Source organism: Sylvia atricapilla, chromosome 3 (genome assembly GCF_009819655.1).
Source record: "Sylvia atricapilla isolate bSylAtr1 chromosome 3, bSylAtr1.pri, whole genome shotgun sequence".
NCBI classification, from domain to species: Eukaryota; Metazoa; Chordata; class Aves; order Passeriformes; family Sylviidae; genus Sylvia; species Sylvia atricapilla.
Window position 1 is genome coordinate 48,583,858 of NC_089142.1, and position 24,151 is coordinate 48,608,008.

General features: G+C 41.7%; 1 protein-coding gene and 1 long non-coding RNA gene across 3 annotated transcripts in view; both read left to right on the forward strand.

The window, feature by feature from the left end:
* Positions 1–1,830, forward strand: part of RFX6 (regulatory factor X6) — a 32,868-nt gene extending 31,038 nt beyond the window's left edge. The window contains exons 18-19 of the mRNA XM_066314327.1: positions 693–911; positions 1,664–1,830. Of these exons, the coding sequence (XP_066170424.1) occupies positions 693–911; positions 1,664–1,830 (386 nt within the window). The remainder of the gene's footprint in view (positions 1–692; positions 912–1,663) is intronic.
* The window catches only part of LOC136359053 (uncharacterized), a 945,479-nt gene that overhangs the window by 454,452 nt on the left and 466,876 nt on the right, over positions 1–24,151 (forward strand). The window lies entirely within an intron of this gene.

Genomic DNA, 24,151 nt, shown 5'->3' on the forward strand with positions numbered 1-24,151 from the left:
GATCTCGTGGTTTAACAATCTCTTGAAAAGCTCCCAAAACATTTGCTATGAGACAGAGCAGATACAAGATTACCTCTGGGGTCAGCATAATGGACCACTCTAGTCACAGGGTGAAAAGAGGTATAAAAATGTGCATTAGTAATAGTTTGGGACTTTGTCCTTCTCATTTCTCTTACTTCAGATGTAAAAATACTGCTTCAGAAGTATAGTCAGCAAAACACCTCCCTCTTCTGGAGGAAAGACACAGTGGAAATGTTACTTTTATATGGATTTGTCTGCAGTGAGTACCCTGCATATTACCCTGCAGATTTTCTTTCCATGCATGCTTTTCTGGGTTGTGAGCTTCAGAAGGAAGCACTGAACTGTGGATAGGACTCCCCATGGTGTCTCTTAAGGTCACCAATTGCAGGCTATGTTTGATTCTGAACTTAGAAGGAAAGAGCGATTTTCTGTACTGAAGGCATGACTGAGCCCTTAACATCTTTTGGTTTCCTTGTTACCACTTCTCTTTTAGGTCAGTCCTTACATATTGCTCCTTTCCTAGGCTGCGTGTGTACATAAATAATCTTATAGTGGAGGGCTTCATCCAGTAACAAGCACTGTTTTTCAAAGGTTATCACAGGCTCATGCACTACCCAGTAGTTTCATTCATCTTTTTTTTTTTTTTTTTTTTTTTTTTAATCTTCAATTAGGATATTATGGAAACAGCATAAATTATTCAGAATCTCACAGACTTGGAACAATGGTGGATCAACACGTTTCTGTAATCAGCAGTGTCAGCAGCATTCGGCCACTGCCATCCTACAGTGATATACATGATCCACTGAATATCTTGGATGACAGCAGGAGAAAACAAGCAGGCTCATACTACACAGAGTCCTCACCTTCCATTGTCTGCAGGACCCCAATGTGTAAGTATAGCCAACAACTGAGGAGCAGCTGTGAACTATTTAGCATCCTAGCAAATGCTGAGTATTAAATTGTAGCTCACATACAGAATATATGAAATGCAATAGAGATGAAACAGCTTAGTACTTAGGATGTATCATAACATGTGTTTTCCTTAAAACTGAGTTTAATAAATCTGCTTCCATAAGGTCTATGATCCATTGTCCATGAGGAGTGGAATGATTGGCCTGAGTTGCATAAAAATATCTGTTAGGAAGCACTTTCTAATTATTAAGTAAACTAATAGTAGACTGGGCTTTTCTAGGGTCTCTTGGAGATCTTCACTGTCAAAAAGTTCAAATGAATCCTGGGTCAGGGGTGTCTCAGTATATACTTCCTATGCTCTGGTCCCCCATCTTATGCTTCAACAACTGTGTGTATTAGGCAAAGCTCCCACTGGCAGTTAACTTTAGGCAGGAATACTCAGTCATGAAGAGTTTGTTTTGGTATATGCCTTGAACAAATAGCAACTAAGTTTGGTCTCAGTCCAAAAGGAGCTGCATGGAAGATATAAACTAAGGCACTTTATTTCTACACAAGATTACATCTTCCTACTGCTTACCTGTTAATCTTGCACAGAAGATTTGACATTTCTGTCCTTCAGATGATGTGCCTCATAGATAGGAGTTTCCATCAAACAAAACTGGATTGTGATTTCTGTTAAATTCAATAAATTGAAAACTTGCAATGGTGGTAACATTTTTTTCCCCCACAGCTTCAAACTTGCAAACCACATCTTCTTCACAGTGTATGTATGGAGCATCTGGTCAGTTCCCTTCCCAGGAAAATCTGGAGGTCCATGCCCCACCAAGCAGAGATATGGTGCCATCTTTACCACCAATCAACACTGTCTTCATGGGAGCAGCTGCTGGAGGAACCTAACTGGGAGAGACATGTCTGTGCCCTAAGCTTACTTTCCAACCCCAGACATTAAGGCTATGTATGATGATAATTCCCTTCCAAGTTGGTTGAAGATAAAAGTATTACATATAGGTGTTAAAGGAGCCATTTTAGCAATGTTATCAACCCTCCACACACAAAAAAATAGCTGTATTTAGGTTAGGTTCTGCTTGTGAATCTCTCAGGATTGTTCTCACCGTTACAGCTTTTCAGTCAGAAATTCCAGGTAAGCAGAAAGAGCCAGTGATTCTTGCACGCAAGAAAACTTGTAAAGAAATTACTACATCTATTCCTAATTTATTAAAAATGCTATCTTAGCCTTTCACTTATATCTTGTTTTTTTATATAAAATGTTTATTTAATGCCTGTGTTGCTCATTATTTATTAGGATGACAGAGTAACTGTTTACTTTCTCATATTTGACAGATTGTCAAATGTATATATCCTACCTCCTATGGAAATGTTTACAAGGTCAGTTTTTACTGTTTTAAATGAAACTAAGCCAAACTCTTAATTTTCTTACTGTTGTGCTCTGGAAAGTCAATTTCAAATGTTTAGTGCCTACTTGTGTAAGTGAAAGTCCTCAGGAAATAAATAAAAGATGTTATGGAGATTTTATTTCTCTTCCTCTTAAAATAAAACCAACAAAACATGCAAATATCATGAACTAACTAACTGCAGTAGCCGGCTTCTGTAGCCAGATAACTGAAGGAAATGAAACGATGCCACTAAATGTTATGGGATTTCAGAACTATGTGTGTTATGAGCCCAAAGTTTCTTCTGATGGAAATCCATAAAAATACGTTCATCAGCTTTCATTGGTTTAGGGCAACTGTGTAAACTGAGACTGAAAGTAGTAAAGATTATTAAAAAAATATTGCAACCCTTCAGATTGCTATTTTAATTTTAAAAAGTGTTTTACAAGTGCCATGATAATCTGTGCACAAACATGCATTTATTTATGTTACTGGAGAAGCCAAGAATATTCACTAGTGGTGTTACAGAGGACAGAGAAGAGAACACACAAAACAAACTTCTTGCTATGAATTCCTGAAATAGCAGGTGTTATTTTATAATCAGATTGTCCCAACACCAGATTCAGGTTTGGATTTAAATCCATTCCCATTCAGTCCATAAAATAGATGCTGAGTATTGTGGAATTGAGGAAAAGTGCAATTTTTTGGTGGAGGAAAAAGCTTACCAGGATGAAGCCTTTCTTTCTAATTCTGTTTAACTTCTTTTCGTATCTCTCTATCATGAGAAGTCTGACCACAGAAAAGCAATCAAAAGCATTGACTGGACTAGGTCATGAATAAATCTGGATATGAAACACTTTATGTAGAAAAAAGACACCATAGTTCAGTAATTGAGAAGTGGAAGACTTCAGCTCAATTGCTTCCTAATTCAGGATTAAGACTTACGTTATGACCAAAAGTACCATAATGGTGTAAGAAAGCTTTGGTTTCTGCACAAATTCACAATGAGATATAATGGTAACAGATTGTTCAATATTTATTGGACAAAGCTTTGTAGCAAATGAAATAAGTACTACAAAAGAGTTCTTTCTTCATGACTGTTCAGGATATATTTTGTCCTAAAATTAGTCCTGTAAAAGTCAGGTTCCCTCCCTATGTATGCAGGTCTATAGTCAGTGACAGGAGAGGACATAGCTTCTGTTCCAAGGAGTTAAGATGGGAGAGGGAGTACAAAGGTAAGGGATATGCCACTAGAGCAAGGGATATGTCACTATCCTGAAGTCCTTGGCTCCCTCAGCTAACAAATGACATGGCACAAATAATCTTTTTAAGGTCAAAACTTCCAGATTGTTGAATGTATTTGAGTGGAATATGTAGAATTTAGAGAAAGTAGGCAAACACTAGCAGAAAGTGTCTTAGTCCATTAGGCTCTACATAAAAAGAACTGAGTGTACATAATTTCTCATATAGGATATGGGATTTATATGCACCATTTCCAGTAATTTTCTTGTTGTTATGTGAACCATTTTGCACTGGGGTTTGTTGGACTTTTTTGGGTTTTCCCCTTCCCATAAATTACTGTATCTGCACATTTTCTGAGGTAAGGTATGATTGTATTCATTAAATGTGCAGATTCTCCTTGAAGGCTGCAGAACACAAAGTAGCATGAAGTGTCACACTGTTGGAAATTGCAGCTCATTGTCAAGAGCAAAGAGCAATAAAAATATTCTAATATTCAAATAGCCAGTTGAGAGAATTCTCTCATAGTGTTGCAGAACAAAACAAACCCATCAGAATTGTAACTAGCAAAACCAAATGAGAATTTTCTATTTTATAACCAGTTAGTTCAATCAAATAAATGGTTTGATGAATCCAGTACATTTTGTCTGTATAAAATGAAATAACTCATAGCTTTTGTGAATAGCCTGTGGGAAGATTTTTATTTTTCGTGTTGTAACAGCATTACAGTAAATTATATGAAGAATTAATTGAGTCTCTATTTGGTGGTTTTGTATTATTCAGTTCAGTTGCATTTCTGTGGATGCATTAATACATGGTTTTAATATATACATAAATGCCTGGAAATCTGTGTTAAAAATTGTACTTACTGGATACAATCAGTGTCAAGTGAGTCTTGCCTAAAAAAAAAATCAAAGCTTTTTTTTTTTTTTTCTGAGAAAGAAACATGAAAAATTAAATCTTTTTCTGGTTGTCCATATCAATTACTCTGAACTAGTGCTAGGAAAGGCAAAAGAGGTGCGTGAGTGAGTCAAATTTTCTTCCACTTCTAAAATAAAAGTGATTTTAATACAAATTGTATCAACCAAGATGAAGCACTATTGGGGAAGAACCAATTGTCCTGTGTGCCATGAGCCCATTCCTAGCTGTGCAGAATTTGTGTTGGAAAACAGGTGCAGTTCTTTGACCCTGAAGGTAATTAGGACCATGGGAATATTCCTCCAAACTCAAAATTAGTGAGAAAGTTGTCTTTTACCTTTAAATGTGTAGTGAAAGCACAGTGAAGTAACTTGTAAAAAATAAATCTGTGTATTACTCCATCATACCACATGCCAAATCGCTGGTCAGATCAGCATCCTATCTCCATCTTGTATATAAGTGATTGTTGGTCACTGAGAGGGAGGGAGTCTTCAGTGCACAGCCATTCAGCAGAATCTCATACCTACTACAGACTATTAGAAGGTCACAGATACACAGGGGTAGGAACAGATGTTTTGTATGATGCAGCACAATGCTTTTATCCTCAGTATGGGGTCAGAACTGAGTGGACTATAGGCTTATGGAGCAAGAAACAGTTGTACAAAAAAATCCCCACCCTTGGAATGCTTGGAGAAAACTTGTAGAGATTTTATTAGTCTTAGAAAAGCAGATACTTGAAATTAAAGAAACAATATAGGTAATTCATGCCATCTGTGGACAGAGGTGTGCTGCTACAGGCTGGGCATCCCACAGCAACCAACATTACTGTGCTAAAAGTAAAACTGGCCATCAAACTAAGCTTAAAAGTGTTGAAGCTGCCTGCTAGTGATTAAATAAACATAATTCAGGAGTCCAAATCTGCTTTTGAAAGCTGAGGATTGATTAGAATTAGTTTTAGGTTTGATATGCTCCAGCTTGTAAATAACATGCTTTTGTATGAATAGTTTTGGCCTATGGTTTAATTGGAATCACTAATCTAACTTTAAAGTTTGGATTAAATTTGGTATTAACCATGAGAAGTAGTCTGGGCAAGGATGGGCTTGTTGGTAAGGGCCTTGGGACTGTTAAGGGCAAACAAGCGCTGGTAAAGCTATGCTAAACTACCTCTCTGAAACAGGTTGTACATTTAGGTTTTTTTATTAAGAACTCTGTAGGATTTGGGAATAGCTATGATTGAGTTTATGGACTTGGACTCAGGCTATGATGTTGGATGAGCCTGCATAGTGCTCAAGCTTAGCTTGTGGCTTTTGCCATAAAGTTTTGTGTTTAACTTAATATGTTCAAGTCTTGAACATTTGATGCTTTCTTCCTAGGGGTATACTCAGGATGGAACTTAAATCTGATTTATCTTTGGCATGAGGGTTAACTTCAGAGGTTGGGTCAACATGAGGCTGAGACCGCAAGATAATATTGCATTTAGATGTGGCCATGAAGCTTGGTTTAATGCTGGCTTTTAGAGGGACCCACAAACAGTGCTTAGTTCTAGAAAAAAGAGAATGTAGAGAGAATATAGATTACTGCTGTACTCAGAACTATATTTACTTGGAGCAGATAAAAGTGAAGTGTTTCTGCATGTTTCTGCATGTTTAGCAGAGGCTGTTAAGCTTACAAAAGACTTACTGTCAGACCAGATGATGTAGTTATAATTCTTTCAAGGTCTAGCCTTAAGAGTAGACTTAGAATTGATTTCAAATTTGCATTTGGAAATGAAAGAAGCAGGATCTAGAAGAAACATGTGATACTTATTTGGAGGTTTATGTGATGGAGATCACATTATCAATCATACTTCTGAGGCTGGCATTGTGAAATCTGAAGTTATGGTTGGGGTTCAGGCCAACATGAAGCAATGAATCTGAACTAATTATGGGCTTAAGACCTTCAAGGATTTATGGTTAATATTGACATTAATAAGAGTCATTAGTTCTAGATAAGAGTTGAAGTATAAGTCTAGGACTAGGTCACTAATTGTATATGCAGGATACATGCATGTCTAAGTAGTCATTAGCTGAAACTTCTTTGATGGAAAGGAGATACATCTTTCACAGGCTAAGATGAGAAGGATGTCTCTAATGGAAGAACTGTGGGGCCTGTAGCCTCAAGAGAGATGCTGCAATATCACTGATGGTTAGACCCCAAGTAACTGACACTACTGGCATGGTGAAAGATCAACAAAGCAGGTGATCCTACCACTAACTAAGCTGCCTCCATGGTCACCAGACATTTGAGGCAACCACAGGTCTCAGCAGAATCCCTTTTTACAAGGACCTGAGGCCTTGTGCTAATGAAGACATAAGCAGGAAAAATAGGAGGAGAGCAGGGCTGGGATCTGAAATATCGTACCAATTGCATAATGAGAGTGACATCAAATACCATTTCTCTACATTTGGATTCTCTGCTATTTGCACAGTTTTTCCCATTTAACAATGACTACATGTTACAATGCTGCAGGGAGCAATGGTTACACAACTGGGAACATGTAAAAGATTATATTAGCAGCTGAACTAGGAAAATTTACTTCCCTTCCTTTTGGCTTAGTTGATTATTATCCCTGATCAAATAAAGGACCACATGTTCCTACTGCCCTTGTGCCCTGGTTGCTACAGTAAAGAGAGACATACAGTGAAATTGTACATTTAGAGTATTATATGCCTTTTTGATTTCTGTCAAGTTTAATTTTCCCATATAATTCAGTTTGGTACAGACTTTATCGATTAGCCACCTGTTTTGCATCAAAATATGTAGACATCACTCTAGTTTAACTAAAACAACATGCTTTTGAAAATATTCAGTACAGTAAAAATACCAACTGTGTGTAATACGGTAATAGGCCTTCCTGTCTTTCTATTATGCTTTTTACCAAGCTTCATCTTCAAAGTATGATCAACCTTCAAACACTAGGCCAGATGTATGTAATCCTTTAACAGCATCATTCCCTTGTCTCTAAATGTTTTTTTCCCATGTAGGTGTGCCATCCAATGACTGACCTACTGGATCTGTGCTCCTCCACACCCAATCCAAAACAGCTGTGATTTTCTGACAGTCCCCAACTTTCAGTCCTTGGTGAACACTTGCATTTTAGAGGTCACATGGCCTCTTCATGCTTCAGATAGCAGTTACCCAACTTCTGGCTCCTGAGAAAGATCTGATGAAACACTTTCAGTGCCCTGCATGTAGCAATTTTCTTTCTGAAATTACTAAAATACTTGTCATTGTATGATTGATAAGTATGGGCAATGTCTAAGGAATTTTTGAAGAGAATATAAAAAAGTTTCCTACTACTAAACTCCTTCTAAAATTGACAAATGAGTTTCATTCTAAGTTACAGGTATATGGAAAATTCTTGGGAAAATAATTTTTGAAAGAGTGAAATGTTGAGGATGAAACTGAAATGGATTCAGTCCATTGTACTGGGGAGATAACATTTTGCTTAAATAAATAAATGCTAACTAAGCCATAGATTAGGTTTGATATTGAGCTATTCCAGGTCATCATGGTGGTTGGTTGCTCATTTGGAAGAAAATCAGATCTCTCTGATCCTGCTGCAAAGTTTACATGTAGTGGAATGGTGCTGTCAGAAGAAACTAAAAACATATCTATATAGTCAGCTTGGTTTTCTGCCCCATTTGAAGAGTAGATTTATCTCCTGACTGTACAGTCAATCTTGTACAGTATGCTCAGGCTTCAGCCTTTCGCCAAGCTCTTCTCTTTGCAGAAAATTCGTGAAAAAAGCAGTATTTTGTCCACTGCAGGGTCCCCATCTACTCTAAATCATCAGTGTGATCTCCATCCCTTCAAAGTCTTTCAAGAGGAACCTCCCAGTTATCCTGCTCCATCCAAGGAGCTGTGAATGAGGCTCACAATACTTCTACCAGCAGTCAAAACATGATCTATAAGTGATAGGCCCTTGAGGACAACTCAGATGCAAGCAAAATGTACTATTTAGGCTTAGAACTTTGTCCCTTTCTCATCTATCTCCAGGAAAAATAGTGTTTTAGCAGGTGGCTGTCCCTAAGGAATGCTCTAGCTCAGGAAATCCCTTTCCTTAGCTCTTGCCTCTCTTAAAGATTTTTAGAATTGTGGCTCACATGATTTCCATGAGCCTCTCTATGTATCTTGTGGGAATCTTTGATGCCTCAGCTGAGACTGAGATGTCTGGTTGGCAACAGGTCACATAATTGTCATTAGTTAGTACATGACAAGCTTTAAGTCCCTTCATGGCTGGCTTTCCGTGACCCTGGAAAGTCTCACTGGAGTCTGCAATGTCAGGGTGAGTTGTTTGTCCACCTGCTTGGACTACTAGGTGAGCCCCAGCCTCAGGCTGGCTGCAGCCCTGCAACAATGCAAATGTAAGAGATAACTCTGACCTCCAAGAAATGCTGGTCACATGGCAGACCAGATTGAACTGGACATCACACAGCCTCTGGGATGAAACCAGATGTTTCAGAGAGTGTGCAGGTGTTTAATCAACATCTGGCTATGTGCTGCATGTCCTTGTGAGTAAGATGGGAGTGAGCAGGGAGATAAGCTAACAAGTGCTGGGACATTTTTGAGTGTCATTTGGAGTTCAGCTTTGTTAACACTGATGGGTGCAGAGAGAGCTTTTAAATACATATGTGGAATCTAGTTCTTAATCCTGTAAGTAATAGAAAATATCTAAAAATATCCAGACATGTAATTTATAGATATCTTGCCTTTATAACAAAACTTATCTATCTTTAAAGAAGCTGATCTTCACCCTTGCACTGCTAAGCAGAAAAACACATGAAAACCTGTAAAGCCCCCCTGAGACTGCTGGTCTCACATTTGAAAATGCTATCCTCTGTTCTTTCATCTTGACAATTCTAAAGGTAAGGTAAGGCTTCCACATCTGCAGTCTGTTTCTCAAGCAAGCAAACAGTTCTTCTGAAGTGTTTTCTGAAGTGTTGCATGCTCAGCAGTTCCTGCTGGCTGGCGTTAATGAAATGGCTTTACCAGGAAAGTGCGTGCTGGAGAGCCACGGAGATAAAAACATAACTCACGGAGTGGGGATGGGTGGGGGTGGGCACTGCTCTCACTTCATGTCACTGGCCTACAGGAGTGACAAATGCTGGGTCAAATGCTGCACCTTTCCACAACTACTGCATGGCACAAGGGGCCTGGTTTAGGAAAATAAATAGAATGAGATAGAAATTAGTGAAAGCCAGTGTAATTCATAACTATGGTTACTGCTGGCAGATGGGGTTGAATTGAATGGAATTTCTTAGCTACCTACAATCACGCTGCATTGGGCAGTCTTCTGTCAGTCTTCAGGAATTTTGGTGAATTAGTAATTTCCCTGTGAGAGGTTCATGAATTGCATCAGTGAAACAGGCAGTTTGAGACACACCAAAGGGTGGACGGCCCCCTATTAGTTTCAGGAGTCCTGGAGTGCTGACACTACTTAAACAGCAAAAATCTGCCTCTCTCAAGCTCTGTTTTATCTAGAAGAAGATAAAGAAGAAGAGCTCCAAAACAGCTGTAGTGCCAAACAAAATTATGTTGAGATCAAAGCACAAGTCTGTGCAACCTGTGTGATGGACATGATATGTGGGAGAACATTTGGGTCAGAGATTTAGGTATATTGAACATTTACTGTCTGATTTAGCACTTCGCTCTGTCCTGAAAGAAAATTATTCTTTGGCAATCTAGGAACAAAGGGTGAAAAAAAAAGTGAATTTTGGTTAATACAACTGGGAAGATTCCCTGCCAATTCTCTCTCTCTTCTTTTTTCAATAACTCGTGTTTATGCGACAAGATGTGAGAGTGCGTTTGTCTCTCTCACATATTGGTCAAAAAAGCTTTGCCAGGCTCACTGCCAGTAACAGAATGCAGGTGAATACACAAAACTGGGACAAGACTAAACAAAACTAAAAGACATATTTAACCAAGGGGTGCACAAAAATTCCTGACCCAGTGATTTAAATTCAGAGCAGCAAAGCAGGAAGCAGGAATCCAGCAAAAGCTCTACTTCATCTCAGCACACATTCAGCATGTATTTAGATCTGCTGAAACTGCAGACCAACCGAACAACTCATGGAAACAAAACAAAAGAATCCCACACAGCTGGGAGGAAGGAAATTGTTTTACGAAGGCAGGGAAAGATAGCCCTGGTTTTAGTATCTGTCCTTATTATTGTCATAACTATTTCAGCTAAGATCATCTTCTCTGCAATGACTTAGTTACACTGCTGAAGGCCCAGGATTCAAGGTTGCCAAGTGCTGGTGCTCCTTTTGATGGGAATGCCAGATAATTTTATCCATGGAACAATTTGCTATGGCTTACTTCATACTAATTAATGCTACTTGCAGGAGTAGGCAAATCCTAAGGGATTTATGCAAAATTATACTGTGAAAAATAATACAGTTTGAGCAGCATCAAGAACTTCAGCTACAAGGTATTGGATTTCCTGGTCAGCAGGGGACATACTCAGGTAGACCAAGAGACACAAATGGCTTCTCTAAATATGCTTCTCTCTCTTTTGCCTTAACTTTTTCTTCTATTTTCTTTCCCTAAGCACCAAGAGCTCAGTGGTTCTCCACAGGAGCAATCTCTCTTGCAAGGCTCTGCCCCAGTTGACCTGGGGCTCCATCCCCTTTTCATACTTCTCCCAGTGGAAATATGTGGCAAGGGCTGACTAGTCAGTCAGAAAAGGGAGCTGCCCACTCTGAAGCCCTCTGCTTTGCTCCTGGGACAGGAAGAGACAGGAGTGGAAGTCCTACGTGCACTCCCTCTCTCAAGGGGAGCTAATTCTGTGCACTTTTGCAGGTTGTCTCAGAAAGAAGAAATTATCCTAATTTTCCCCTTCTATCCCCATCCTAAGGGGGCTTTGCAATTAAAAGCATGATGGCGTTTTGTACCCAGAGAGGAGGGGTGGAGTGGGGGGTGGGGAAATTGCCCATGTATCATAACAGATGGTTTAAGTGCGGTGATTACAAAATCCTGAAGTTAAAATAGTTTAATTACAAAGTCAATACTGCCTCCAACCTCTGCTAAGCCCCTAGTGTAAAAACAACAGACGGCATAGTGCAAACGGTAGGACAATATTTAACCAGAACTTTGCATTAGCTACTGCAGTACAGCTCTCCATCAGGCCTTCAGCAAACGGAAGATCAACTGATTTTCCCAGCCTTTATTTGTTAACCAACTCTGCCTCAGTATCAATGGGCAGCTCTGAGAGAGCCACAAACAACCCGAAGGAAATAAACTGCAATACTATACTGCATGCACAGACTCAGCAGGGCTGTTGTATGTGGAGCCCAATATTTCAAAGGTACCCGAGAGAATTATTAGCACCTTGTCAAGAATGAATACTGAGGTAAAAAAGATGAGCAGCTAGAGGCATATATACATAAATTGAAAATAAAAAACTAAAATAAAATTCAGTGGATTAAGTATTTCTTATGTTGGATTTTATAGAAAAAAATAAATAACAAGACATGGGAAGGCACAGGGAAAGAAAAAACTGAGGATGATCTCAAATAGGCCAGACTTGATCTTCCATGTGCAGGGAAAGCAGCAGCTCTATTGAGCAAGTTGTAGGGAAATCTCAGTAAGCTGTGCTCTTGCAGCTGAGAGCCTTGGTGCTGGTCTTATCCCAGTGTGTCCATATGCCGCATATTCTTCAACAGTGACAAACTCTCCCTCTGTTGGCCTGGGTCCCTTAAAAACACCCAGTCAAACATGGAGCCAGGAGAGCCAGAAGAAGTCTGGCTCTACTTTGTTAGCAATATGCTAAAGTCTAGTCCCATCTGCCTCCATCAGGACACGGCCTGAGGTGTCCACCTCTCCTGCTGCACAAGAGGCACTGTGGGGCACTGCTCACTCCTCTGGGTGGGTGGGTAAATCAGGGACTGGGCAAGCTGGTGACAAGAGATATGGACCTGTGAAAGTAAAAGCCAAAACAGACAAATGGGAGATCATCTGCAACATTTTTCTTATCATTGACCCCTGAGCAAAATCAAAAAGTAAAGCAAGAGGGAAAATGGGCTCCAAAAGTGGCACTACAACATGGAGGAGATCTCATAACTGTGATCCCCTTTATAATTATTTATTGCAGGGTTTGAAAGATGAAGTCTAACTTTGGGTGTTTGGGATCATAACTGCAAAGCCAATTTAGAATTTCTAGTGGCTGATTTGTTTCTCTGGGGTTCTTTATGAGTAGCAGCATTTGGGTCAGAGACCTGCACTGGCTAAAATGAGGGGAAAGGACACACTGCGTTCAAAGGGAATGATTAAGAGGAAAGAGGAAACATTCCTAGGACCTGATCCTTCAGGTTGCTGTCTATTCCAGTCCAGCTTTTAGTAAGTTAACTTTACATATATGAGTAGATTCATCGACTTTCAATTAAGACTAAGTGCATGTTGGAGTGCTTCATTTCATTAGAGTGGAAACAATCCTCTTTAATAACAGAAAAAAGCCCCATAAAGTAATGTTCTGGTGGAAATCACAGCATGAATGGCATAGCACTGACAACACAAAACCGACTTGAATTATTTTTATATATTAATAGAAAATAATTGTATTTTTTCCTAGACTATAATAACAAATGGTTTTGTTATTAGCTATAATAGCAAAGAGCACTTAGAAGTATATTGTAGAGGATTTGAGAATGTCTAGTAATTTCTTTAATTCTCAGGCTTTCCTTCTTTTTTTACTCTAAGCAGGTACTTGTAATGAGGAAATCAGTCCAAATAAATAAGGCATGGCCACAGCCTTATTTTAAAGATTAAAAAAAAAATCTTAGCTTGGGGCAGAACCCATGAGTTTGTATCCGATCTCAGCCTCTCCCCAGAGTGCATGTTGGACACAGTTGCCATGACTGCTCTCAGGATAATTCTGTGTTTAAGCTCAAAGCACTTTAGTGACTGCTCTCACCCAGAACCACAGGGATTGATGCTCACTGCCCAGGTTTGGGAGCAGGACTCTTCTCTGTCAGGAGATAAAGTACACCTTGGGCACCCTTTCCTGAACAGATTCCTTAAAGGAAAAGCTGTGGAGTGAAAGCATGTCCTCTGTCTCCTCCTGAACCCCAACAGGAGATAAGGATGGAGGTTGTCTTCTGTGAGGAGCTGATTCCTACATTATGTAGACTCCATAGATAAAAATACACAGGAGTTGGGATACCAAAAGTCCAGCTGGGATTTGGCACCTAAGAGTTCCTCATCTCTCCTGCACTGGCATTTTACAACTGACACTGTTTCTTTGTCCCAGTATCAAACCAAATATCCACTTTTTCGGAAAGGGTCTTGTATCCTGAGGAGAGCACAAGAAAATAGGCAATTTTGAATGACTTCAGCTTAGTTATGGCTAATCAGAGGCATGCTGTGAATACAGCAGTTCAGCTGGGAATTTTGACTGTCATCATTGCTAGGCTAGCACAGTCCCAGGAAATGCATGCCAACATCACAGTTATGATGTGTTTCAAGAAAAACAACTCTTTGGGAGAAAGCATGTCTGGTGATGGATTATAACAGGGCTACTAAACCAGGCTACCCAATGGCAGCTGTCTCACACAATGTGCATTCAGGATGTGCCGCATTAAATGCTGGTTTCAGTGGGAATTTTGTGAGTACATCAGTCGGAATTCACTACTAATGACTGGAGTCTTGACTTCACACACTCACAGGAGACTACTCCTGCAGATTTTCATCTTTGGGGGATCTCTGCACTCCAAAGACAGCTGATTTCACTCCAAATTCGTTGGCAAGTCTTTGGATACCAAGTGCTGGCACAAGGGGTCCCAGTGCTGTCGTCGCTGCTATCGATGCTCTCAAAGCGCTTGGTGACGCTGCTGGGGATTACAGCCCTGCTGGGGCACAGGGTCCAGGAGGAGGAGGAGAAGACAAGTTGTCATCACCCAAAGCCCTGTCTCACCCACCTCTGAAAGTCTGAAGGTGAAATGGCAGTGCCTGAAGCCTGAAATCTATCTGTGAAATACAAAGAGGAAGACACATTTTGAAAAACTAAGCAGGAGGAATCCTGTTGTTGTAGACTGACCTTTTTTCCTCCCAACAAACATTTACCCAGGGTTGTCTCATGACTGGTCGACTTTTGTAATCCATTAGAAGGTGATGCTGTTGCATGACATGATCAAACACCAAACACAGCAGAAAGGCCATAACTATATCTAAAAAGCCTTTGCTTTGTCAAAGCCTTTCACTAATGCTAGCAACAAAATTATTGAGGTCTGTAATGAGCTGAACTCTTGTCAAATAGGCCTTCTTATGAGAGTGTTAAGCTTTATATCTGCTTTCAAATTAAACACTTTGGATTTATTAATGTTTCCTTTCCTCTCCAAATTTCTTTGTTGAGAAGAGGTGCCAGAGGAAATGTACTGGCAACAGTAGGATGTGAAGTATAGTTTAAAATACATTAAGCATATGTTGATGGGGCCATTAGCAGAGTTTATAGATACCACCACCTGTCTCTTATTCCACTTGCCATTACTTTAGTACAGAAATCATACTGTAAGAGAGGTGGTGTGCTACCATTAAATCTTTACTCCTGTGTCAGAAGGAACATAGCGGCAAATTCATGCCTTATTGCTAAAAAGCATTTTCAATAACAGTTCAGGTATTGAGCCATATACTTTTATTTATAAATGCACCTGAATACATCAGCAGAGCAGGGGCTAAAGAATAAGTACCACTCCGAGTTTGGGTGTTAAAGAGTCTCTGAATATCTGAGAGGGAAACCCTTTGCCATTATAAATATTCGGCGGGGGACCTTATACTCGTTTCTTTTGAGCCAGCAAGCGTGACCCTTAGAGTGCCAAAGGCGCTCTTGGACCCACCACACGTTAGGTTTGTTGCCACGGGGTAAGAGAAAAAAGGAAATTACTAAAAAAAAAAAAAAGTACTTAAAAAAAGGGAAAAAACTAAATAAGGAAATAAAAATACTATAAAGTAAAATCAGTCAAGTGAGGGAAGGTCAATGAGCGCAGGCGGCACCGCCTCGGCCCTGGGGTGCCCCCTGGCGGGCGCGGCGCCGCACTGCCGGCCCTCGCTGGGCGCGGAGCGGGAGCGGAGCGGGGGGATGTGCGGAGCGGGGGGATGTGCGGAGCGGGGAGATGTGCGGAGCGGGGGGATGTGCGGAGCGGGGGGATGTGCGGAGCGGGGAGATGTGCGGAGCGGGGGGATGTGCGGAGCGCTGCCGAGCCGGCCTGGGGGCAGCGGGGGCGCGGAGCGGAGTGCGGGGTGTGTGCGGTGCGCACACGATGCGGAGCGCGGTCCTGAGTGCGAGGCGGGATCTGCTTGGTGCGGGAGCGGTACAGAGCAGTGCGGGGGGCGGTGCAGGATGCGGAGTGCAGCAGGAGACGGGAGCGGTGCAGGATGCGGAGTGCAGTGACAGACGGGCGCGGTGCAGGATGCGGAGTGCAGGGACAGACGGGCGCGGTGCAGGATGCGGAGTGCAGGGACAGACGGGCGCGGTGCAGGATGCGGAGTGCAGGGACAGACGGGCGCGGTGCAGGATGCGGAGTGCAGGGACAGACGGGCGCGGTGCGAGGCGTGCGCACGGGGCAGGCCCGGCGCGGCGCGGAGGGAAGGGCGCGGTGCGGGAGGAGCAGAGAGCACAAGGCTGTGTCCTTCTCGAGGAGGTTCGGAGCGCCGCTCAAGGCCGGCAGCGCTGTCGCTAAATCCACGGTGAGAGCCGTGCCCCGCTTGCTGGGGAGCGTCGATTGCCCCTGGGTGCCGCCGGCGTCTGCCGCCTTCCCTAGGGGACCAACCAGTTTTTGTGCGGCAGGGGAAACCCCAAAAGTGCCCTTGGTCTCAGGGACGCAGCAAGGCAGTCACCCCACAGGAACAAGGCAGTCACCCCACAGGAAGAAAAGAGGGGCAGGAAGGAAGGAAGGAGGTGCAGCCTCATGGGAGAAGAGAACGATGCCAAGTCTCAATACTGAGGTGGGCAAAGACCTGCAGGTCTTGAAGTTGTATCCTGGATGAAGGAAAAAAAATGAGTAAAAAAAAAAAAAAAAAAAAAAAAAAAAAAAAAAAAAAAAAAAAAGCCGCTTTCCTAGAAATTAAGGCTGATTTTCGCAAAAACTAACATTCAGAAAATGTTACTCATCCCCGTCTACTCAAAGAAGCGGCAAGAAGCGGCCTTTGCTCAGCCTCTCCTCTGCCTGCTCAAGAGCAGCTCCCGGCACCCTGGTCCTCCTGTGAGCACAGCCTCAGTGCCAGTCCCCATGGGTGTGCTCTGCACAAGCGCTCACGGCAAACACAGCAGGTGTGAGGAAAGGGATGGAGGTCCTTGCAGAGCACAAGTCCTACACAGAGCGGAGGAGGGAGCTGGGGTTATTTACACTGGAGAAAAGAAGGCTTGGGGTGACCTTATGTCTCTCTACAACTGCCTGAAATGAGGTTGTAGCGTGGTGGGTGTTCGTCTCCTCTCTCGAGTAACAAACAATAGAACAAGGTCTGTGGTTTAGTGGTGAACCCGGTGGTGCTGTGCTCAGAGTTGGACTTAATGATCTTAGAAGTTTTTTCCAACCTAAATGATTCTCTGATTCTACTGTCCTTTCTGGAAAGAGAAGGGAAAATGTTGCTAGCCCTTGTCCCAGTAGGCTTTCATTAAGGGAAGCCTCACGTTTGATCGAGAGATGGCAGCACAGTTCTGGAAAGCTCGAAAGCTCCCCCACCAACTCCCACTGATAGCAAAACCTCAGGACTCTCAGGGAAGCAAAGCACCTTTCTCCTGGAAGAAGAATTTAAAAGGGAAACTCATGCATGCACCCAGTAAGTATTTGAACTGAACTGCTAAGAACTCAGTTAAGGATCTAAACTGAAACTGATGCTGTGCATCAGAGTCCTTACACATGATCAGGCACACATTTCACTACAAAGTGTTGTGAACTTTCACAAGAGGGAAAAAAGCATCCCTCGAGATGAAGTGGCAAAGATACCACAGGAGACTTCATTGTTTCAGTCCTTTTAAGAAGTTTATATGGATGTGTCCACATGTCACCAACATTAACAGAAAGATAAAACTCTGAAATGCCTCTGTCCTGTTTTCCAGCATAAGCTTAAATGGGGAAAAAAAAAAAAAAAAAAAAAAAAAAAGATGATTTTAAAATTGTTAGCATGGTAAGCAGGGCTTTATGTCAGACCCACAAAGAATCTGCTGCTTGATGCTAACCCAGAACCAAACTTGTAGAAAACATGAAGTATTTGTAACATCAAACAAACCTGAACAAGACTAAAATCGCTGCAAGTGAACTGTTTCTGACTTATTACTAGAGGAGCTTTCGTTCAGAAGGTGCAGGCAAAGGTATTAATATCAAACCATGTATTCTGCTCCTCTCTTGCCCCAGACTCTAGGCTTGCTCAGTCTGTGATTGAGGAATTCCCACAGACGTGCAGGTGTTGCCAGGAAAAAAATTTGTGATTCATTAGGTGGTGCTGAAAGTCTTTGCTGGAAGTGCCATCATGTTGACTGTGTCAGCATTTTCGAGAGCTGCTCTACCTGAGGCCTTACAAGGGGAGATGCTATTGGAAAAGCTGTTTGGAGTTAGTTTGGCACTATCTCTTTCACCCTTGCCAGATTCAAGACCTTCTGGTATTCACTGAATATACAAATCAGTGCATGTAACCCCTCTTTCTGCACTCCAGCATAGACATGGATCCATATAATTTTTGACACGTTATTTAATATTGGAAACATTCAAGGAACATAACAAATGGAAATTTAAAGTTTAGCCAGATTGTATCAACTGTTGGTATTGGAACATCAGTGAAGCTCAAACAAGTTTCACTTGGCAGGACAATTGCACAAAAGCATTTGATGTTGAATCACAAGCTATTTTCAAGGTTCATGCACACAAAAGGGTTGTAATATAAGCAAATTAAAGCCCAAGTATTAATGAAAAATGTTCTCCTTTCCTTCCCACTTGCCAACTATTTAACCTGGTCAGGAGAGAAATTCATGTGGAATTAATTCTATGGAGCCAACCTCGGGTTCCTCCCGAGTTTCCTTGAAATAAGGCATCCTTTGCTTCCTATCCTGCACGGTTTGGTAATGCAGCTGCACATTGTTGAAAAATTGCCACAATTCATGGCGGGATGGCTGCGCTTCAGCAATGAGAGAAGTTATTTGGAATACATATGTCTATGTTTGCATGCTTGTGAAGCTTACATGTCTGGCTTGTTAAGCTGCAGGAAGCTCCCTGATGGACAACACCATGATATACAGTGGATGGCAATCAAGCCATGAACCTGAGTTAAAAGAGGCTGCTCCTCAGCTCTGTGAACTCCAAAGGAACTTTGGGATACTTTTGTAATTCAAAAGGCCAAAATGTCCTGTAGAGTGGAAAGCCATGTAGAAGATGAAGCAGAAGAGGTGAAAAACCCTCTTCACAGCCAGTGCCCCTGAGTGCTGTGCAGTGTGGGGATCAAGCCTTAGAGCCTGGTGGCCTCAGGGTGCTCCTGTCTGCATGGAGCACCAGCAAGAGATGTGGCCCAGAGGAAGCAGCTCCTGCCACCACACTTGTTCCCAGTCCAGTCCCTGGCTGTGCACCGGCCAGGCTGGGCACTGGTGGGCACAGGGCCCAGCTGCTGTTACAGGGGTTCTTCTGAGGTTTTAGACTCAACTGGCCTTCTCCTTTCTCCTGCCATGTGATAAGGGGGGGAGTGTTTGGCCTGGCAGTATAACACCTTCTGTTTTGGAGTAAGATTAGAAATGGGAAGAAGAAGCAGAGATTTTGGCTGTAATCTCCATGCTCCAGTCTTTGTTGGGCTTGAAGGCACATCTCTGCAAAAGTATAACACAGGGAAGCAGAGGGCTCAACAGAGCCTGAACGGCATTGCTGTACATAAAGATGTAATGACTGGGACAGGGAAGAGCTGGGGCTCATTCCAATCCCCAGTGAATTAACTAAACCTGTGCAAACCAAACTCACAACTTATGTAGGCTACAGCCCAGGAATATGATCAGCACATTTGCTCAGCAGCCGTCTAATTGCAAATTGAAAAAAAAAAAAGTGCCCTTACAATGTGTAGTGGCTGGCACTGGCACAGAAAGTGTTTGTCTGTGCTAATTTCATTTGGCCCTGAAAGAAATATGTCTGCCTCCCTGGTGCATCCATTCTGTGAGCACTCTTGGTACCCTTATGCACCAAGGGCAATATATGCAGCACAAGTCTCCTCTTTCTTCATCTTTTTAGTTCAACACAAATGGGTCCAGGGACCATTGCATTTGGAGTCCAGGAGCATTTTTAAACTGATACCATGAAGGCCTGCTGCAAGAGGTTAGATGAGGAAGGTGGGCACAAAAGGTCTGACAAAGCTCCTGACCATAAATGCTCCCCACAATGCTGGATTTGTCCCCAGTGCAGCAGAGGGGCTGTGTAGCACCACTAGCCATCAGCACAGAAGCTGGGAATGGAAAACAATTTTGACATTGGCAGCCTGGAGTCCTGCCCTTCTCAAACACATTTGATGTTCATACATGGTCTTTTGGCTGCTGCTGCTGGGGACCATCTGTTGGGATGGCTTCGTGCCTGATCAAATGGTGGTATGCCAGTTTCACTGGGACATGAAATAGATGCCAAACAAAACGCGTCTGGTTTTACTTCTATTACTCTGAATTCAAAGCACATGCTAATACTAATCCCCATTTTAACACCATTGTGGTGCCAGTTAAACCTTCATTTTTTCTCAGTGTCTGCCAGGTTTCTATCACGTACTTAGGAACTTAATAAAATCCAGCAGAAATTGTCTCTGCTGATTTCATGTGAACAAGGGCACTGTTTGCAGGAATTTGGTGAGAAGTGTCAGCCCTAACTGCAGAAGTGAATGCATGAGTTTCCTATACATATAATACAGAATTATTTAATGAGTTGAACTAGGATATTTCTTTGAAAATTGCCTCTGAGACACCATCCAACTATCATAAAATTTTCTGCCCAATGGAAATGTGACTTATCAATTTAAAAGTGCTCCTGCAAACAAAAAATAGTTAAAAAAAAAAAAAAAAAAGAAAAAAAGCTTCTGACAACTGTGTGAAGGCTTTGAGCAATATGTGAGTACTGAGATGCTCTAAGCACATTTTCTTTTCAAAGTGCTCTGAGTTCACCATAGCTCCAGCCCTGATACACAGTAAAATCTTCCGTGCTGCGGCTGGCTTTGCTGTCTGGGTTTATATGACTAACTCCCTGTGAATGTTCCACATTCAGAGAAGTGTGTTCCTGACCTCAGCCAAGATGAATATTATTGTCAAAGCTGCCATCATTGCAGCTACTGTGAGTTTTCAGATTCTTCCGGTGTTTGTGGGGAAAATCCATCTGCTACAAATGTTCCCTTGGATGAGGGCTTTTCTCCTCTGGTCCCATAATGGGTCAGGAAAACCTAAGGGAACATCCCCTGATGGGATTCCCTTTGCTCCTCATCCTCCTTCTGCAGTGCAATGCTAAGAGGCTGGAGATCTTGGACACATTCTTCCCCATCCTTTTCCTCCATCTGCCCCTCCAGGGGGAGATGATAAAGACTCAGTGCTAGCCTCCTCAGATCAGATCCCACTCTGTGCAGGATTCAGATGTGGTAACTGAGGTTCCCAGTTTTAGGAAGTGATGGGACTTTAAGGGTTTATTTCCTCTATTCCTAGATTCATTATGATTTAAAGCTCTAATTTTTTAAATAAAGCAGCAAAACTCCTTTTGGTAATTAATTAACTTCAGTTAATAAAATTTCTGAGTTATTATAATTTAATAACCTTAATTAACTTCTTAACCACCTTCCTTACATTGTCTTCTTGTGTATGCCTGAATAAAAGTTACTATAGAAATGTGAAAAAAATTACCATAAATAGTTAAGGAAAGTTGGAGAATGTGCAAGTTTATGAATGTAATTTAGCATTGTACTACCAGAAAGAAAAAAAAAAAAAGTATTATTTGAAACTCTCAATATGGCAGGGCCAGGAGCATAGGCCAACGAGTGGCATGCGGACCGGCCATAAAATTAAAAATAAACTTAAGAGTAAATGTGCAGCTAAATGCAGACTGTGAGGATAGGATGTGAACTTCAGCTATTTCCTGGAGCTAGTACGGTTCCAAGGTTTAACAGCTTTAGCCTTTGGAGACCTGGAGGCGTGCATGCTTGTGTTCAGTTTCTCCTCCTTTCATCTCCCCCCACTCGGAGCCCCACCACCTCCCAGCTGCCCTGCTTGCTCCATCTCTCCCTGCAGAAGGACACTCCTCTTGTCCTCTAACGAACATCCCACGTGGCTCTTGGCACTGAGCATCCTCATGCGGCAGCAGGGCCTCCTTTCCATCCCTGTGTCCTTCAGCCCACCTAGACCCTGATTTCCATTTGCCTTCGAGGCCTGCTGGATTGCAAAGGATTCACTGCTACCTGTGAGGACAGCCCAGGGATAGCAGCAGGTATTACTGCCTGATAATTAAGCTTTTTATTCTGTGCAACTATGATGTTTGGGCACTCATCTTTCACACAGAAATTGTTATCAAAATGTTGGTTTTCCTAGACAAATGTTTCTCTGTGTCAAAATTTTGGTGGTATGGAATTGTAATTTATTGAAAGTATATTGGTCATTGCAAAAGGCTCAGTTCTGGGAAGCAACAAGTCTCACAGGGCTGAGACTTCAGTGGATGCATTTCTTTTTTTGTTCCATGAAAAAAGAGGCAAAACAAATCATAATATGCTTTTGGATCACTATTTTCCTTGACCATAGAGCCTTAAGGTCTTTTTAAGGATTGTGATGGGGAAAAAAATTGTGTCTACTTTAGGTGCTACACAGTCCACTTTTACACTTACTTTCTAAACACACTATCCACCAGTACTATTTTATTCCAAATGTCGTGAATAACATAGTGTTGCATTTCAAAAAACCCCAAGATGAATAGATATTTGCAGTACTTGTAAACGTTTCTAAGAATTTTACTTGTATGAATGATTTTCAAGTTCCCCAAAAATAATTTTCTCTTTGTGCTGTAAATCAGAAAAGACAGAGAAATCAGAGGCTCACACAAGGGATCTGAGAGAGGGAAATACCAGATTTTGGGCTCTCCTTTCCTTTTTATCTGGCAATGAAGACTTAGTTAGAGACTGGTTTTTCTGTGTCATGCCTTAATGTTTGTGGATTTTTATCATGCAGCTACAGCTACTGCTGACCCCTTCAGGCTTCACCACTGTTTTCAGCTTACAAAACTATCAATCCTGCAAATGATCTACCAAACTGATGCCCCTGAGGAGAAAATCCCACTAGTTTTTAAAACCATGCGGTACTAAGTGAAGCAGTTCTCAAAACAAGGGGGCAAGAAGTAGTCCTGTATTTGGATTGCTGATTGGAGTTTTATCACTTGAAATATAACTCTTCATCTGTACATTCAATCCTCACAATGTTCCAACAACTAGGGCTAGTTGTCACTTCCAGAAGAACATTATCATCTGTGAAGGAAATGGGACATCTAGGAGGAACTTCCGCCAGCAATTTAGGGAGAGCTTTCTACCTGGAGCTGAAGGGTGGGAGGAGGGAAACCAGAGACAGTTTTTTTTTAACTGTATATTCAGCGTGCAAAATCTTGAAGAAAAAGGTATTTTGTAGATTAATTGTTTGAGGAAGTGTTTTGTAAGTAAATTGTTCCTCTGAGGTGACCTTTCCTTTTGCGGTGCCTTCATGAAATATTGGCAAAAATAGCAGGTTTCCTGAGCATGTTAATAACTCCAGTTTGTACCCTGCAAACCATTTCATGGGTCACCAGCTAAGATGGAGTTCATTAAAAGATAATTTAAGTTCTTCTGCAGTCTAAGCAATACTGGGGGAAATCCAAGGTAAGCCAATTACTTCATGTTATCAAGTAAAACAAAATTGCCTGAACAATCTTTACTCTGCTTTATTGTGCATACATATTGTGGCACAGCCTTGAGGTAACATCCCCAAGTGCTGCTTCAACCCCACCCCAGCAGGGTTTTCAGCTGATTCTGATGGGGTGATGAAGGGACATTTAAAATACTCAGTTTTGTACATAGTCTTCAATGCATGGCCTTTTTCATAGTACACCGAAAACTACAGTTCTTCAGCACAGGATTCATCTTGTTACCTTTAAAAGTCATAAGCCATAATTATGTAGCCTCTGTACTCTATTCTCCAGAAGGTGATTCATCTGACCTCTTTTAACCAATCACTCAGGGTGAGATGTGTCTCTTGATTTAGACAGTTTTGTTTCATGTGAAATGGTTGAACCCTCAGCTTCAGATCAAACACTTACATAATTAGGATGATCAATTTTATTTTCAAAATGTTCCAAATTCCTTGTCTAAAGAAACAAAGTCTCCAGAAAACTAGTGAGAATTTAAGACAATCTATAAAGTTATTAGGTTAATTAAAATGGCAAGTGGATGTAAAGAAGATATCAGGCTTTAACAAGAGGGCTGATGAAATGATGCAGTGAGATCTTCTGAACACTAGTTCTTGCTGTGATCTTTCAAACCTGGATCACTTGCCATAGCTTTCTTCTTCAGTAAAAAATGTTCAGTTCTTTCAGCCAACAGACTTGTCCCCAAGGTTTAGCCCAGCCTGCAGCAGGCTGACTGTCCTTTTTAGGATACCCCTCTCAGACTGTGCATGACTCAGCTGCCCACGT